We start from the raw sequence: 16813 nt of genomic DNA, 5'->3' as shown, positions 1-16813 counted from the left end.
GTGCACCTGTGTGTATACATGTGTGTGTTTGTGCGTGTGTGTGTGTGTGTGTGTGTGCGTGCACATTTACATGCATGTGTCTGCCTGCACACGAGTGTGTATCTCTGTGTGTGCCTCTGGTCTTTTTATCATGTGTTTTCAATGTGTGCCCCTTACTGACCTACCACCACTGCAACCACTTCTCACGTATTCCCTCTGAATCTCCTCCTCTGAGTGTGTCCAATGAATTTCCCCATAACCTGCTCTCCAACGACACACCTTGAGCCTGACACCGTCACCGTCCCCTGACAGCAGGCTCTGGGATCCCCCTCTGCCCCACGGGCATGTACCTCAGCCTCCCCTCCTTGGACATCTCGTGCGGGGGGTTGTCACACAGCAGCTTGCTCGACTTGACATCCAGAAGGTAGATGTAGATACTCTCCTGCGAGGGAGGGAGAGAATAAAAGAGGTCACCGACGTCACACCAACATCACCAGAGATTTTATTGCTTTCTAGGTCCTGTCAGTGCAGAAGGAGGCCTTTCAGCCCATCTGTGCTGCCCATTCAAAAGTGCTCTCCAACCCTGCACCATGCCATCCTACAATTTCTCTATTTTTAAGAGTTCCCCTTCACAAACTGCCAGTGACCTCCATGTGAGGCATTGGTTGGTCACTTTGGTCCTGCCCATTGCTTTTGTCACCAAGATCTAGAAGTTCATGGATTTCAGATGTCCATAGAAGTTCTATGGCCAAGGGATATTATCTGCTTTCTTTGCTTACATGAAGTAGTTTAGGAAACCAAACAGAATCTTTGATCGAGCTTATTCGTCTATAAGTTCTGTCACTGGCAAACCTGCATTTATCACCCATCCTTAATTACCCCCTTGAGAAGGTGGGGGTGAGCCCCCTTCTTGACCCGCTGCAGTCCTTCTGGTGAAGGTGCTCCCATGGTGCTGTTGGGGAGGGAGTTCCAGGGTTTAGACCCAGTGACGGTGAGAGAACGGTGATGTACGTTGGTGTGGGGAATAACAGAGAGGTGGGGTTCAGAGGGAGAAACGTCTTTGGAACCTACCACTTTTGGGATGACCGTTGATAGCGCATCGCTGATGACAGCTCGTAGGGAGATAGTATCGATAACAGAGGCGAGATGGAGAAGTGATTCCTGGAAAATGAAAGAGAAGATAAATCAACATTTTACACTAACGTCATGGCACAGGAGAAAGTTGTGTGCGTGTTCATGGTTCACACAAGCAACCGAGAAACTGAGAAATGCTCTCCCCACCATCGGGAGTATCTACAGGAGGTGCTGCCTCAAGAAGGCAACATCCATCATCAAAGATCCCCACCACCCGGGCCGTGCCATCTTTTCGCAGCTCCCATCAGGCAGGAGGTACAGGAGCCTGAAGTCCCACACCACCAGGTTCAGGAACAGCTACTTCCCTTCAACCATTTGGTTCTTGAACCAACCTGCACAACCCTAATCACTGCCTCAGGACAGCAACACTGGGACCACTTTGATCACTTTGCTCTAAAATGGACTTTGTTTTTTTGTTCTAATTGTACTTGTAAACATTGTGTATAATTTATGTTTAATTTATGTTTTTCTTGTGAATGCTGCTTATCTGATGCTCTGTGCCTGTGATGAGATGAGATAAGATAAGATATCTTTATTAGTCACGTGTACATCGAAACACACAGTGAAATGCGTCTTTTGCGTAGACTGTTCTGGGGGCAGCCCGCAAGTGTTGCCACGCTTCCGGCGCCAACATAGCATGCCCACAACTTCCTAACCCGTACGTCTTTGGAATGTGAGAGGAAACCGAAGCACCCAGAGGAAACAGTGTGTCTGCTGCTGCAAGTAAGTTTTTCACTGCACCTGTGCACACACGTACTTGTGCATGTGACAATAAACTCGACTTTGACCTTAAAGCTCCTTCTGCACTGTCCCGCCAGACAAATTAGTTAAAATCATCAATAAAAGTAAGAAAATGCTGAAAACACTCATCAGGTCAGGCAGCATCTGTGGAGAGAGAAACAGTCTGTTGTGACTGATGAACTGAGTCACACGGCAGCTGTAGCTGGGAGATATAAAAGGGCAACACAGCAGCTATTCTGGAGAATCTAGATGAGACATTGCAGACGCTGGAATCAGGAGCAAAAAACAAGGTGCTGGAAGGACTCAGCGAATCAGGCAGCATCTGTGGGGGGAAAGAAATGATGAATGTTTCTGGTCGACCCTGCAATAAACCATTAACTACAGTTTCAATGGGTATAATTACCTACCTAACTTTAACTTTTTGAATGTAGACAGGTGACTTGCAGAATTATATATTTACAATGGGGGCACATCCCAGCTAGCAGAACCACTTTGAATATTCGTATACTGGGGGCTGGTCAGAGGAATTCTGAGCCTAAACTCCTGACACCCAAAATATACAGTACTTCTTTTGTTACAGTGTTGAGGGATGATTCTTTGAAGATACAACTAGCCAGAATGTTAAGTGACAAAACAGGCTCCTGTACCCCCTCCCCGATCATAAGAACGAGAAGAGGGCATGTCCTGGATGGTGAGGGTCCTCAGTGATGGATGCCTCCTTCTTGAAGATGTCCTCGATGGCGGGGAGAGTTTTGCCCATGATGGAGCTTGATAACTTAGTTATAGTTAAAACTATGGACTACTTGCCTTAACATTGTAAATGGGTGATAACTGATGATGTGTTGATGTAATGAAATGACATGACTTGTTTTGAAAATATTGAACTGAACTTTTTATCTTCATAGATCATTTTATGAATATATATTGAAATTAAAAAATGGGCTAGATACAAGATAAAGCTCTCTCTACACGGTCTCATTAACCACTCCACAGCAGGGAGAGCGCATGTTAGACGCAGGGTAAACCTCCTTCTACATTGTCTCATCCCAGGGCAGGGACAGGGCGTAGACACGGAGTTCCTCGGTCATTCTCCGCCTATCCCCGCTAATCCCCTACAGCCAGTAACTCTGGTCTCTGCTGCATAGCTGATTGCCATCGGTCTACCACTGACAGTTGTGCCTTCAGCGATCTCGGCTGCCTGGACTTGACTGGCTAAATATCACTGTTGATAACTCCAGCTCTAATAGTAGTGTGTACTAACTCTGTGTGGAACAATAAATCCAGCCGTTCTTAACTGTATTGGTGTCAGGTTGAATGGCCAACCCCCTGTACAAATCTTCACCCTGCTACCGGTGTTATATAAATACACGAGTTGTGTTGTTGGATTGGGACAGCTGGTTCAACAGTGATGTGGTTTTAATCAGGGAATGTGTCCTTCACATGCCTCTGGGGTGACCTTCCTTAACGTTCCCGTTGATTAAAGCCAGACCATTATTTTCCCTGAGAAATCGATGGTGAGCGACGTCTCTGGCCATTGCAGTCTCCACCCAGGATGCCCTGTCGGAGGGTCACGAAAACCAATTACACTGCGGGAAGTAAATCAGTGAGCTGGAGGTCGGGAGGATGAGAATAACTCTCGAGATTGCTTCAGTGACAGAGAGAAGTTGTCAGCAGTGAGTGGATTGATGAAGACAAGTCTCCCCGCAGAGCAAGTCGTCAAGTCATACAGCCTGGTAAATTGGTAAATTGGTTTATTCTTGTCACATGTACCAAGGTACAGTGAAAAACTTTGTTTTGCATGCCATCCATACAGATCATTTCATCACATCAGTGCATCGTGGTAGTACAAGGAAAAACAATAACAGAATGCAGAATAAAGTGTCACAGTTTCAGAGAAAGTGCAGTGCCGGCAGACAATAAGGTGCAAAGGGCCACGACGAGTGAGGTCAAGAGTCCATCTACACAGGCCATTTGGCCCACTATATCCATGCTGACCAGTGGGCACCCATCCGTATTCATCCTCTCTTCCTGCACTCGGCCCGTGGCCTTCCATACCTGGACGGTTCAAGTGCGCATCGAGACATTTCTTAAATGCTGTCAGTGACTCTGCTTCCACCGGTCTCTCCGCCAGCGCGTTCCAGGTCCTCATCACTCTGGGTGGAAAAGGTCCCCCTCAGTTCCCCTCTAAACCTCTTACCCCTGACCCTAAATCTGTGTCCTCTGGTTTTATCCACCTGTCCTGTAGTCCTGTACTTCCCATCTGACTGACTCTCATTCACCTTGATGAACTCCCTCTTCAACTAAAAGCACTGCTAGGGGCATCAATTACAGAGAGCGGTGGGCGCCTGGAGTGTGCTGCCAGGGGTGGTGGTGGAGGCAGATACAACGGAGGCGTTTGAGAGGCTCTTAGATAGGCACGTAGATGTGCAGAGAATGGAGGGTTATGGACATTGTGTAGGCAGAAAGGATTAGTTTAGTTAGGGGTTTAATAGGTGTTAGGCACTGCACTTTCTCTGTAGCTGTGACACTTTATTCTGTACTGTTATTGTTTTTACTTGTACTACCTCAATGCACTCTCTCCTAACCCAATGTAACCGCACTGTGTAATGAATTGACCTGTACGATCGGTATGCAAGACAAGTTTTTCACTGTACCTCGGTACAAGTGACAATAATAAACCAATACCAATATTAGTTTAGTTTAGCACAACATTGTGGGCTGAAGGGCCTGTTCCTGTGCTGTTCTATGTTCTATGTTCTACCTCAGCTATGGGAAAAAGTTTCCTGCAGTGTACCCTATCTGTAGCTCTCATAATCTTATACACCTTAGTCATGTCCCCTCTTAACCCCCTCCGCTCCAGGGAGAACAGACCCAGACTCTCCAGTCTCTCCTCATCACTAAATTGCTCCATCCCAGGCAATATCTTGGTGAATCTTACAAATTTCTACAGATGTACGGTGGAGACCATTCTGACTGGTTGCATCACCACCTGGTATGGAGGCTCCAATGCACAGGATCGCAAGAGGCTGCAGAGGGTTGTAGACTCAGCCAGCTCCAGCAGGGGCACAACCCTCCCCACTGTCAAGGACACCTTCAAGAGGCAGGCATGGTAGTGTAGTGGTTAGCGTAACGCTTTACAGCGCCAGTGACCTGGGTTCAAATCCGGCCACTGTCTGTAAGGAGTTTGTACGTTCTCCCCGTGTCTGCGTGGGTTTCCTCCAGGTGCTCTGGTTTCCACCCACATTCCAAAGACGTGTAGGTTAGGAAGTTGTGGGCGTGCTATGTTGGCGCTGGAAGCGTGGCGACACTTGTGGGCTGCCCCCAGAACACTACGCAAAAAGACCTATTTCACTGTGTGTTTCGATGTACATGTGACTAATAAAGAAATCTTATGTTACCTTAGCTTATCAAGAAGGCGACATCTATCACTGAGGACCCTCACCACCTGGGACATGCCCTCTTCTCGTTACTACCATCGGGGAGGAGGTACAGGAGCCTGAAGACCCACACTCAACGATTCAGGAACAGCTTCTTCCCCTCCACCATCAGATTTCTCTTCATCGTGGACTTATCTGAATGAGGGACTCCATCTCGACATCGGGGACCTCTTTCAATGAGGGAGACAATTTTATCCAGACTGCTGAGGTAGGGTTGGGGTCTACCAACCTTATAGAAGTGGAAATTGGAGTTCCCAATGATGCTGAGGTTTGGTAATCAGTCTATTTGAGACGGACTGTCACTGGCAGAGCCCAGATTTATTGTTCACCCCTGATGGTTCCTTTATCCAGCTGGTATGCGAGAAAATTTCAGAGGACGCAGTGGTACAGCAGGTAGTGACACTGCCTCACAGGTCCAAAGACCCGGGTTCGAGCCCGACATCCGGCGCTGTCCGTGTGTGGAGTTTGCACGTTCTCCCCGTGTCTGCATGGGTTTCCCCTGGGTGCTCCGGTTTCCTATCACATCCCAACGACGCATGGGGTTGGTGGGTTAATTGGCTGCTGTAAATTGCCCCCAGTGTATGGGTGAGGTATAGAATCTGGGGGTGTTGATGGGATTGTGGGGAGAGTAAAGTGGGATTGGTGTAGGATTGGTGTAAGTGTGTGGTGGATGGTCGGAATAGACTCAGTGGGCTGAAGGGCCTGTTTCCATGCTGTACCTCTCTGTGACAAGCAGGTTTGGAATCACAGACACACCAGACAGGGTAAGGATGAGAGATTGCCTTCCCTGAAGACATTAATGAGCCAGATGAGCTTCTAATGACAATCCTTTCATGGTCACGGTTCATGATATTATTATTTAATTGTTTAAATTTAAATTCCCAGATACGCTGGTGGGATTTGAACTCCCATCACTGGAACAATAGCTGAGATCTCTGTCAGTGTGAGCGCAAGTCAGGAGTGTAAAGCATCTGGGAGAACGATCCCAGATTTCCATGAGGCTTTGGATGTAAATGGAGTTTGCACGTTCTCCCCGTGACCGCATGCGTTTCCCCCGGATGCTCCAGTTTCGTCCCACATCCCAACGGCGTGCGGGCTCGGAGGGTTAATTGGCCGCTGTAAGTTGCCCCCTAGTGTGTGTGGGTGAGGGGTTGAATCTGGGGGGAGTTGATGAGCATGTGGGGAGAATAATCTAGAGGGAAATAAGTGGGGGAATGTGAGTGATGGGGTTCCTCCGACAAATAGCATGGACTCGATGAGCTGAATGTCCACCTTCCATGTTGTAGGAAGATATAACAAGTCACCAACTACACCCTGTTCTCATCAAACACTACCAGCCTTTGAATTTCTCTTCCTCATCCTCAAATCCCTCCTGAATCACACACCTTCGCATTGTTCAAGAGGTGTCTGGACGAGAACTTGAATCGCCCAGGCACAGAAGGCGTCAGGCCAAATGCCGGATGATGGGATGAATGGGAATGGGTGCCCACTGATCAGCATGGATATGGTGGGCCGAATGGCCTGTTCCCATGCTGCATGATTCTGTAGCTCTATCTCTGTGTTCACACCCTGACCAATTAACTCACCGACCGCTCCTGACCATCCCTACACCTTCCCACACTGTGCACCCAATTTCCCAGTTTCATCAGCCTCAAATGCTGGCTACAATCCTAGTGGGATTTAGGAACCTCCAATTCCGGCCCCTGGATGTTCCTTGATTTCCATTGTTCCTACACTGGCGGCCATGCCTGGGTCCCGAGCTCCAGAATTCCCTCCACAAACCTCCCTCCCTTCCCGTCAAAACCTCCTTAAAGCAGACTGCTGTATCCACTGCCCATCCCCCTGCCCAGGTGTATGGCTCCAATCACGCGCAGTTTGGCAGCACTCCTGCGAAACGTCTTTTTTACGTTGAAGACACCACGTAAGTCGAGGTCGTTATTGCCAATTCTGCAGACGACACAATCACCTGTTAAGCTTCCGAAGGCAAAATATTGCAGATGTTGGGAATCCAGAATAAAGTCAGGGGTTTCTGGAAACGATCAGCAGGTCAGGTAGCCTCTGAAGTGGAGAGGAATCTGGATTTAGTGTTTCAGGGCTGTGACTTCCTGCGGGAAACTGCCAAAACTGCCAAGGATCGTCATCATTTTCATCTCGGAGTTATCTTTTGGCCAAACACTTCCCACTAAACCAAAAAGGTGATTGATTCAAATCCCAGTCACAACATAAGAAGGAGTAGGCCATTTGGCCCCTCTTGTCTGCTGTACCGTTCAATAAGATCATGGCTGACCCTTGGCTGGGTTAGTAATTTTGCAGACGACACAAAGGTTGGTGGAGCTGTGGACAGTGTAGAGGGCTGTCGGAGGATACAGCAGGATATAGATCAGTTATAGATATGGGAGGAGAAGTGGCAGACGGAGTATAGTCCGGACGAATGTGAGGTGTTGCACTTTGGGAGGTCAAATGTAAGGGGAAAGTATACAGGTAATGGCAGGACCCTTCACAGCATTTATCGTACAGAGGGATCTGGGGGTCCAAGTCCATAGCTCCCTGAAAGTAGCAACGCAAGTAGATCGGTTGGTAAAAAAGGCGTATAGCATGCTTGCCTTCATTGGTTGGGGCATTGAGTATAAGAGTCAGGAAGCCATGTTGCAGCTTGTATAAAACTTTGGTTAGACCGCACTTGGAGTACTGTGTATGGTCCTGGTCGTCCCCATTACAGGAAGGATGTGGATGCTTCGGAGAGGGTGCAGAAGAGGTTCACCAGGATGCTGCCTGGATTAGAGGGCATGAGCTACAAGGAGAGGTTGGACAAACTTGCATCAGAGGCTGAAGGGAGACCTGATAGAAGTTTATAAAATTATGAGAGGCATCAATAGGGTGGACAGTTAGTCTTTTACCCAGGGTCGAAACGTCAAATACTAGAGGGCATGCATTTAAGGTGAGAGGGGGAAAGTTTAAAGGAGATGTGCGGGGCAAGTTTTTACAGAGTGGTGGGTGCCTGGAATGCGCTGCCAGGGGTGGTGGTGAAGGCAGATATGATAGGGGTGTTTAAGAAGCTGTTTGATAGACACACGAACATCCAGGGAATGGAGGGAGATGGATCATGTGCAGGCAGAAGGGATTAAGTTTAATTCAGCATCATGGTCGGCACAGACATGGTGGGCCGAAGGGCCTGTTCCTGTACTGTACTGTTTTATGTTCTATGTTTGCTGTTCTCCCTCAGTAACACTTCCCTGCACTAACCCCACATTTCTAGCTTCTCTTAATGTCCAAAAATCTCTTGACTTCTGTCTTGAATGTACTCAGTGGCCGAGTCTCCACAGTCTCTGGAGTGGAGAGATCCAGAAATCCACCACCCTCTGGGTTGAAGACACTTTTTCTCACCTCTGTCCTGAACAGACAGCCCCTTCAGTTTGAGACTGACACCACAGCTAGGGGAAACACTATCTCTGCATCCACCCTGACGAGGGATGGAAGAATTTTGTATGGTTTAGTGAGGTCACCTCTCATTCTTCTAAACTATGAAGGGTACAGGTCCTGTCTGCTTAACCTCTCCCCATGGAGTAAACGTCCCAAGCTAGGAATCAGTCTGCAGGACATCTGTCACACTCCCTCTGGGCACATTGTGCAAGGAGTCATGTCCAATCCTCAGTTTGCACCTTCTCCCTGTGACCGCGTGGGTTCCCCCCGGGTGCTCCGGTTTCCTCCCACATCCCAAAGACGTGCAGGTCGATAGGTTAATTAGTTACCATATGTTAAACCCAGCATAAGCCAGTGGGAGGAGAATGAGAGGGAAGTTGGTGGGCACGTAAGAGAGAGTAGGTCACAGGGAAATGGGATTGATGGGAATACTCAGAGCTGGCACAGATTTAGTGGGCTGAATGGCCTCCTTCTTTGTTGTAGCAACACACAAGATGCTGGAAGAACTCAGCAGGTCAGTGGAGAGAAATGGACTGTCGACATTTCGGGTCGAGGCCCTTCATCTGAACTGAAAGATACAGGGGAGGTAGCCAGTATAAGGAGGTGAGGGGAAGGGGTGGTAGGTGATAGATGGATTCAGGTGAGAGGGGTGGTAGCTGGAGGAGGGGGGGAGTGGAGGTAGTGACAGAGGCTGGGAGGTGAGAGGTGGAGGTGACACAGGGCTGCAGATGGTGGGATCTGAAAGGGGAGGAGGGTAGAGCTTGGAACCAAACAAAGGAGGTGGGGAGGGCAGGTGGGAGCAGTGGGGGGGGGGAGGAGACCCAGTGGGAGGGGTGTGTGGGTGATGGGGGCTGGGGTGAGTGTAGGAGGAACTGGGCAGATCAGGAGGAGAGAGATAAGGAATAGAGGGAGAGCAGGTTACGGGGAGTTGGAGAATTCAACGTTTATGCCGTTGGGTTGTGGACCCAGGGGGAATATGTTACATCTTGTGCATCTCCAGCAGATTGTTTGTTGCTCCAGATTCCAGCATCTGCACCTCCTTGTGTCTCCATGGTGTGCTGTACTGGTGTTGTGCACAATATTCCAGGACAGTCTCACCCTATAAGGCTGAGATCGACTGCGCCTGAACGTGACAACAATAACCAGACAGTGATGAGGGTGTGCCACATTGTCAGTGGTGGGTCCCTGCAATCTGGAACAAGTGGTGGGTGTCTGGAACACACTGCCAGGGGTGCTGGTGGAGGCTGATACAACAGGGACATTTAAAAACTCTTAGATAGGTATATGGATGCAAGAAAAATGGAGGGTTATGGGCTGTGTAGGAGGGAAGGGTTAGACTGATCATGGAGTAGGTTTACATGGGTCAGCATAACATTGTGGGCCGAAGGGCCTGTACTGTGCTGTACTGTTCTATGTTCTATGTCATTTGCTCTTGCCTGCCCTGTAGAACGAATTTCATCACAAAGGAGACCATTCAGCCTGACTTACAATCCTATCCCTCTCACCCACTACTTTCCCTGTAACCTATATTCCCTTCAAGTCACCCCAGATTCTACCCCTCACCCACACACCTGGGGGCAATTTACAGCAGCCAATTAACCCACCCACCCCTCACGTGATTGATAGGATGCACACCTGGGCGGAGAAGTGGCAGATGGATTTCACCCCGGAATAGTGTGAAGTGATACACTTTGGAAGATCGAATTTGAAGGCAGAATACAAGGTTAATGGCAGGACTCTTAGCAGTGTGGAGGAACAGAGGGACCTTGGAGCCCACGTCCATAGATCCCTCAAGGTTGCTGCGCAGGTCGATACGGTTGTTAAGAAGGCCTGTGGTGTGTTGGCCTTCATTAGTCAGGGTATTGAGTTCAAGAGCCACGAGGCAATGTTGCAGCTCTATACAACTCTGGTCAGACCACACTTGGAGTATTGTGTTCAGTTCTGGTCACCTCATTATAGGAAGGATGTCGAAGCTTTAGAGAGGGTGCAGAGGAGATTTACCAGGATGCTGCCTGGATTGGAGACCGTGTCTTATGAGGATAGGTTGAGCGAGCTGGGGCTTTTCTCTTTGGAGAGGAGGAGGATGAGAGGTGACCTGATAGAGGTGTACAAGATGATAAGAGGCATAGATCGAGTGGACAGTCAGAGACTTTTTCCTGGGGCAACAATGACTAACACGAGAGGGCATATTTTTAAGGTGATTGGAGGAAGGTATAAGGGGGATATCAGGGGTAAGTTTTTTTTACACAGAGAGTGGTGGGTGCGTGGAACACACTGCCGGCAGAGGTTGTGGGGGCAGATACATTAGGGACATTTAAGAGACTCTTAGATAGACACATGAATGATAGAGAAATGGAGGGCTATGTGGGAGGGAAGGGTTAGATAGATCTTCGAGCAGGATAAAATGTCGGCACAACATAGTGGGCCGAAGGGCCTGTACTGTGCTGTAATGTTCTATGTTCTATGTTGTCTGAAACTGGAGGACCTGGGGGAAGCCCACGCGGTCACAGGGAGAACGTGCAAACTCCACACAGACAGCGCCGGAGGTCAGGACTGGAACTGTGGAGCGGGACTTTTAATAGCAGGAGTTTTTTTGCTGGAGTCTTGGAGCTGAAATGTTGCCTTAACTCAATGATCATTAAAGTGTTATTGTCTTCTCAGTAGCCCGTGGGGACGGGGGACGGCTGGCCTCCACTGGGCCAGGAAGAGCTTGACTGGGCAGGTAAGTTGTTTACATTGAATTTTCCGCTTCCAGTCAACACTTAGGTCCTGTGTCTCCCTCTCTCTCTCTCACCTTCTGATTCAGTTCCAGTCCTTCCATTTCCCCGAAAGCTCCTCCAACTCCCCCCATCACCCACTCCCCCCACCCTCCCCCCGTTCCATTCACCTACCCCACACACTTCACCCGCTGTATCCCTGCCCCCACCTGCCCTTCACCTCTTCCTCCTGCTTCACATTGTTTCCTTCCTTCCACATCAGGTGCCAGCACAGGCAGCCTTTGTGTTCCTGCTCATCTCCCTCCACCCTCTGTCTCCACCCTCACCTCCGCCCCTCCATCTGACCCCATTCACCTTTTCTTTTCCTTCGACCCATCTCCCACCTGCCTCTGTCCCCCAACTCCACCCCAACAACATCAGGCAGAAGATCAAGCACAGCTTCCATCCCGCTGTTATAAGACTATTGATAAGATAAGATTTCTTTATTAGTCACATGTACATCGAAACACACAGTGAAATGCATCTTTTTGCGTAGAGTGTTCTGGGGGCAGCCCGCAAGTGTCGCCACGCTTCCGGCACCAACATAGCACGCCCACAACTTCCTAACCCGTACGTCTTTGGAATGTGGGAGGAAACCAGAGCACCCGGAGGAAAACCACGCAGACTCGGGGAGAACGTACAGACTCCTTACAGACAGCGGCCGGAATTGAACCGGGGTCGCTGGCGCTGTAATAGTGTTATGCTAACCGCTACACTACCGTGTACCGAACAGTCCCCTGGTACGATAAAATGGACCCTTGACCTCACAATCTACCTCATTATGACCTTGCACCTTATTGTCTGCCTGCACTGCACTTTCTCTGTAACTGTAACACTTTATTCTGCATTCTGTTATTGTTTTCCCTTGCACTACCTCAATGCACAGATGTGATGAAATGATCTGTATGGATGGCATGCAAAACAAAGTTTTTCACTGTACCTCGGTACATGTGACAATAATAAACCAATTTATCAATTTAATTTACAAAAGCTTGAGAACACGTACCACCAGGCTCAAGGACAGCTTCTATCCCGCTGTTATAAGACTCTTGAACCGATCTTTTGTATGGAACCATAGAACCATAGAACAATACGGCACAATACAGGCCCTTCGGCCCACCATGTTGTGCCGACCTTCAAACCACTCCTAAGACTATCTAACCCCTTCCTCCCACATATCCCTCTATCTTAAATTCCTCCATATGCTTATCTAACAATCTCTTGAACTTGCCCAACGTATCAGCCTCCACCACCACCCCAGGCAGCACATTCCATGCACCAACCACTCTCTGGGTTGGTGAAAAACCTCCCTCTGATGTCTCCCTTGAACTTCCCACCCATTACCTTAAAGCTGTGTCCTCTTGTATTGAGCATTGGCGCCCTGGGAAAGAGGCGCTGGCTGTCCACTCTATCTATTCCTCTCAATATTTTGTACACCTCTATCATGTCTCCCCTCATCCTCCTCTCCAATGAGTAAAGCCCTGGCTCCTTTAGTCTCTCCTCATAATCCATACTCTCTAATCCAGGCAGCATCCTGGTAAATCTCCTCTGCACCCTTTCCAACACCTCCACATCCTTCCTATAATGAGGCGACCAGAACTGGACACGGTACTCTAAGTGTGGCCTAACCAGAGTTTTGTAAAGCTACATCATTACTTCGTAGCTCTTAAACTCGATCCCACGACTTATGAAAGCTAACATCCCATAAGCTTTCCTAACTACCCTATCCACTTGTGTGGCAACTTTCAGTGATCTGTGGAGCTGAACCCCCCGATCCCTCTGCTCCTCTACAGTGCCCAGAATCCTGCCATTTACCTTGTACTCTGCCTTGGAGTTTATCCTTCCAAAGTGTACCACCTCACACTTCTCCGGATTGAACTCCATCTGCCACTTCTCAGCCCAGCTCTGCATCCTATCAATATCCCTCTGCAAGTTTTGACAGCCCTCCACACTATCCACAGCACCACCAATCTTTGTGTCATCTGCAAACTTGCTAACCCACCCTTCCACCCCCTCTAAGTCATTAATAAATATCACAAAAAGTAGAGGTCCCAGAACTGATCCCTGTGGGACACCACTAGTCACAGCCCTCCAATCCGAATGCACTCCCTCCACCACAACCCTCTGCTTTCTACAGGCAAGCCAATTCTGAATCCACACAGCCAAGCCTCCCTGGATCCATTGGCCTCTGACCTTCTGAAAAGCCTACCATGCGGAACATTGTCAAACGCCTTACTAAAATCCATGTAGACCACATCTACTGCACTACCCTCATCAATCTTCCTGGTCACCTCCTCAAAGGACCCTATCAGGCTTGTGAGGCAAGATCTTCCCTTCACAAATCCGCACTGGCTGTCCCTGATTAGTCCATGATTCTCTAAATGATCATAGATCCTATCTCTAAGAATCCTTTCCAACAGCTTGACCACCACAGACGTAAGTCTCACTGGTCTGTAATTCCCTGGACTATCCCTACTACCTTTTTTGAGTAAGGGGACAACATTCGCCACCCTTCAATCTTCTGATACCATCCCCGTGGACAACGAGGACTCAAAGATCCTAACCAATGGTTCAGCAACCTCTTCCCTCGCCTCACGAAGCAGCCTGGGGAATATTCCGTCAGGCCCCGGGGACATATCTGTCCTAATATTTTCTAACAGCTCCAACACATCCTCTCTCTTAATATCTACATACTCTAGAACATTACCCTCACCTACACTGTCCTCAGCGCCATCAAGACCCCTCTCCTTGGTGAATACTGAAGAGAAGTATTCATTGAGAACCTCACCCACTTCCACAGCTTCCAGGCACATCCTCCCACCTTTGTCTTTAATCGGACCTACCTTTACTCTAGCCATCCTTCTGCCCTTCACATAAGAGTAAAGAGCCTTTGGATTCTCCTTAACCCTACTTGCCAAAGCCTTTTCATGTCCCCTTCTCGCTCTCTCCTCAGCCCCTTCTTAAGTTCCCTCCTTTATATTCCTCACAAGCCCTGTCTGATCCTTGCTGCTTACACCTTATGTATGCTGCCTTCTTCCTAACTAGTTGTTCCACCTCTCTCGTCACCCACGGTTCCTTCACCCTGCCATTCCTTCTCTGCCTCACTGGGACAAATTTATCTCTAACATCCTGCAAGAGATCCCTGATCATCGACCACATCTCTATAGTACATTTCCGCTCAAAAATGTCACCCCAATTTACACTCCTAAGTTCTCTCCTTATAGCCTCATAATTCGCCTTTCCCCAATTAAATATCTTCCCGTCCTCTTTGCTCCTATCCCTGTCCATGACAATGCTAAAGGTTATGGAGCAGTGGTCACTGTCCCCTAAATGCTCACCCACCGATAGATCTGTCACCTGACTCAGTTCATTACCTAAAACTAGATCTAATATGGCATTCCCTCTAGTTGGCCTGTCAACATACTGTGTCAGGAATCCGTCCTGGACACACTTAACAAACTCCGCCCCATCTAACCTTTGGCACTAAGCAGGTGCCAATCAATATTTGGGAAGTTGAAGTCTCCCACTATTTCCCAATATTTGGAAGTTGAACCCTGTTACTTTCACATCTTTCCAAATTCTGCCTCCCAATCTTCTTCTCAGTATCCCTACTGCTACCAGGGGGCCTATAGAATACTGCTAGTAGAGTAACTACTCCTTTCTTGTTCCTAACTTCCACCCATATTGACTCTAGAGAGGATCCTTCTACATTATCCACCCTTTCTGCAGCTGTAACAGTGTCCCTGACCAGTATCACCACCCCTCCTCCTCTTCTCCCCCCTCCCTATCCCTTTTAAAACACTGAAAACTGGGAATATTCAATATCCATTCCTGCCCTGATGTCAGCCATGTCTCTGTGATAGCCACAATATTGTAGCCCCAAGTATTTATCCAAGCTCTCAGTTCATCTCCCTTATTCCTGATGCTTCTTGCATTTAAGTAAATGCACTTTAGCCCATCTGCCTTCCTACTTTTATAGCCTGTACTCAGCTTCTCTTCCTCAAAGCCTCTCTACCTGTCAGATCTGACTTTTCCCCATCCCCTTCTTCCTCTGACCTACTCCTCCAGTTCCCATCCCCCTCGCAAACTAATTTAAACCCTCCTGAACCACCCCAGCAAACCTGGCTGCAAGGATATTGGCCCCCCTCAGGTTCGGGTGTAACCCGTCCTCTCTGTACAGGTCCCACCTTCCCCACAAGAGATCCTAATGATCCAAAAATCTAAGACCCTATCGCGTGACACTGGCAGCAATCCCGAGATTGCTACCCTTGAGGTCCTTTTCTTCAGCCTTCTGCCTAGCTCCCTAAACTCACTTTTCAGGACCTCATTCCTCTTTCAACCTATGTCATTGCTACCAACATGAACCACGACTTCTGGCTATTCTCCCTCCTGCCCAAGAATCCTGTGGACCTGATCAGAGACATCAGAGATTATCAGAGATATCATGATAAAGATGAACTCTTGATCTCCCAATCTACCTCGTCATGGCCCTTGCACTTTATTTGTCTGCCTGTACTGTACTTTCTCTGTAACTGCAACACTATATTTCCTTTTGTACTACCTCCATGTATTTCTGTAGGGAAGGATCAGTCTGGATGGCATGCAAAACAAAAGCTTCTCACTGTATCTCGGTACTTGTGACAATAATAAACCAATTACCAATTACTTGGCTCGATCTGCCCATAATCCTTCACCCTTTCTCCGTCCCCTGTCTCACCGCTCCCCTCTCCTCCAAGATAAGATATCTTTATTAGTCACATGTATATCGAAACACACAGTGAAATGCATCTTTTGCGTAGAGTGTTCTGGGGGCAGCCCGCAAGTGTCGCCACGCTTCCAGCACCAACATAGCATGCCCACAACTTCCTAACCCGTACGTCTTTGGACTGTGGGAGGAAACCGGAGCACCCAGAGGAAACCCACACAGACACGGGGAGAACATACAAACTCCTTACAGACCAGAATTGAATCCAGGTCGCTGGCGCTGTAGCAGCGTTACGCTAACCGCTACACTACTGTGCCTGCCCACTATCCACTGCCATCTCCTCTATCCACTCTCAATCCTGATGCAGGGTCTCGACCTGAAACGTCGACAATTCTTCTCTCCCCACAGACGCTGCTCGACCTGCCGAGTTGCTCCAGCAGTTTGCTTGTTTCCCAAATTGACCACATTGCTGTGAGCTCCTCCCACAGTGAATGGTTGGTCTCCACAAGCTCCCGAGGAGCTCAGCGCCTTCCAGCAGCCTCTGCGCCTCTTTGAGCATTCACAGGCCAGGGGTTTCAACAAATCAGTGGAGATATCACATATCTTCCAAGGAGTCAGCGCAGCAGCTTGTAGAGCTGCTG

The 16813-nt window shown here is 48.6% G+C and overlaps 1 protein-coding gene across 1 annotated transcript in view; it reads right to left on the bottom strand.

The window, feature by feature from the left end:
* The window catches only part of LOC127576113 (cGMP-dependent 3',5'-cyclic phosphodiesterase), a 194406-nt gene that overhangs the window by 119707 nt on the left and 57886 nt on the right, over nucleotides 1-16813 (bottom strand). Inside the window, 2 exon segments of the mRNA XM_052026499.1 lie at nucleotides 330-421; nucleotides 1051-1140. Coding sequence (XP_051882459.1) covers nucleotides 330-421; nucleotides 1051-1140 — 182 coding nt within the window.

This window comes from Pristis pectinata, chromosome 11 (genome assembly GCF_009764475.1).
Source record: "Pristis pectinata isolate sPriPec2 chromosome 11, sPriPec2.1.pri, whole genome shotgun sequence".
Classification (NCBI taxonomy): Eukaryota; Metazoa; Chordata; class Chondrichthyes; order Rhinopristiformes; family Pristidae; genus Pristis; species Pristis pectinata.
Note: the sequence above shows the minus strand (reverse complement) of the source record. Positions and strands in the feature narration are given on the sequence as shown.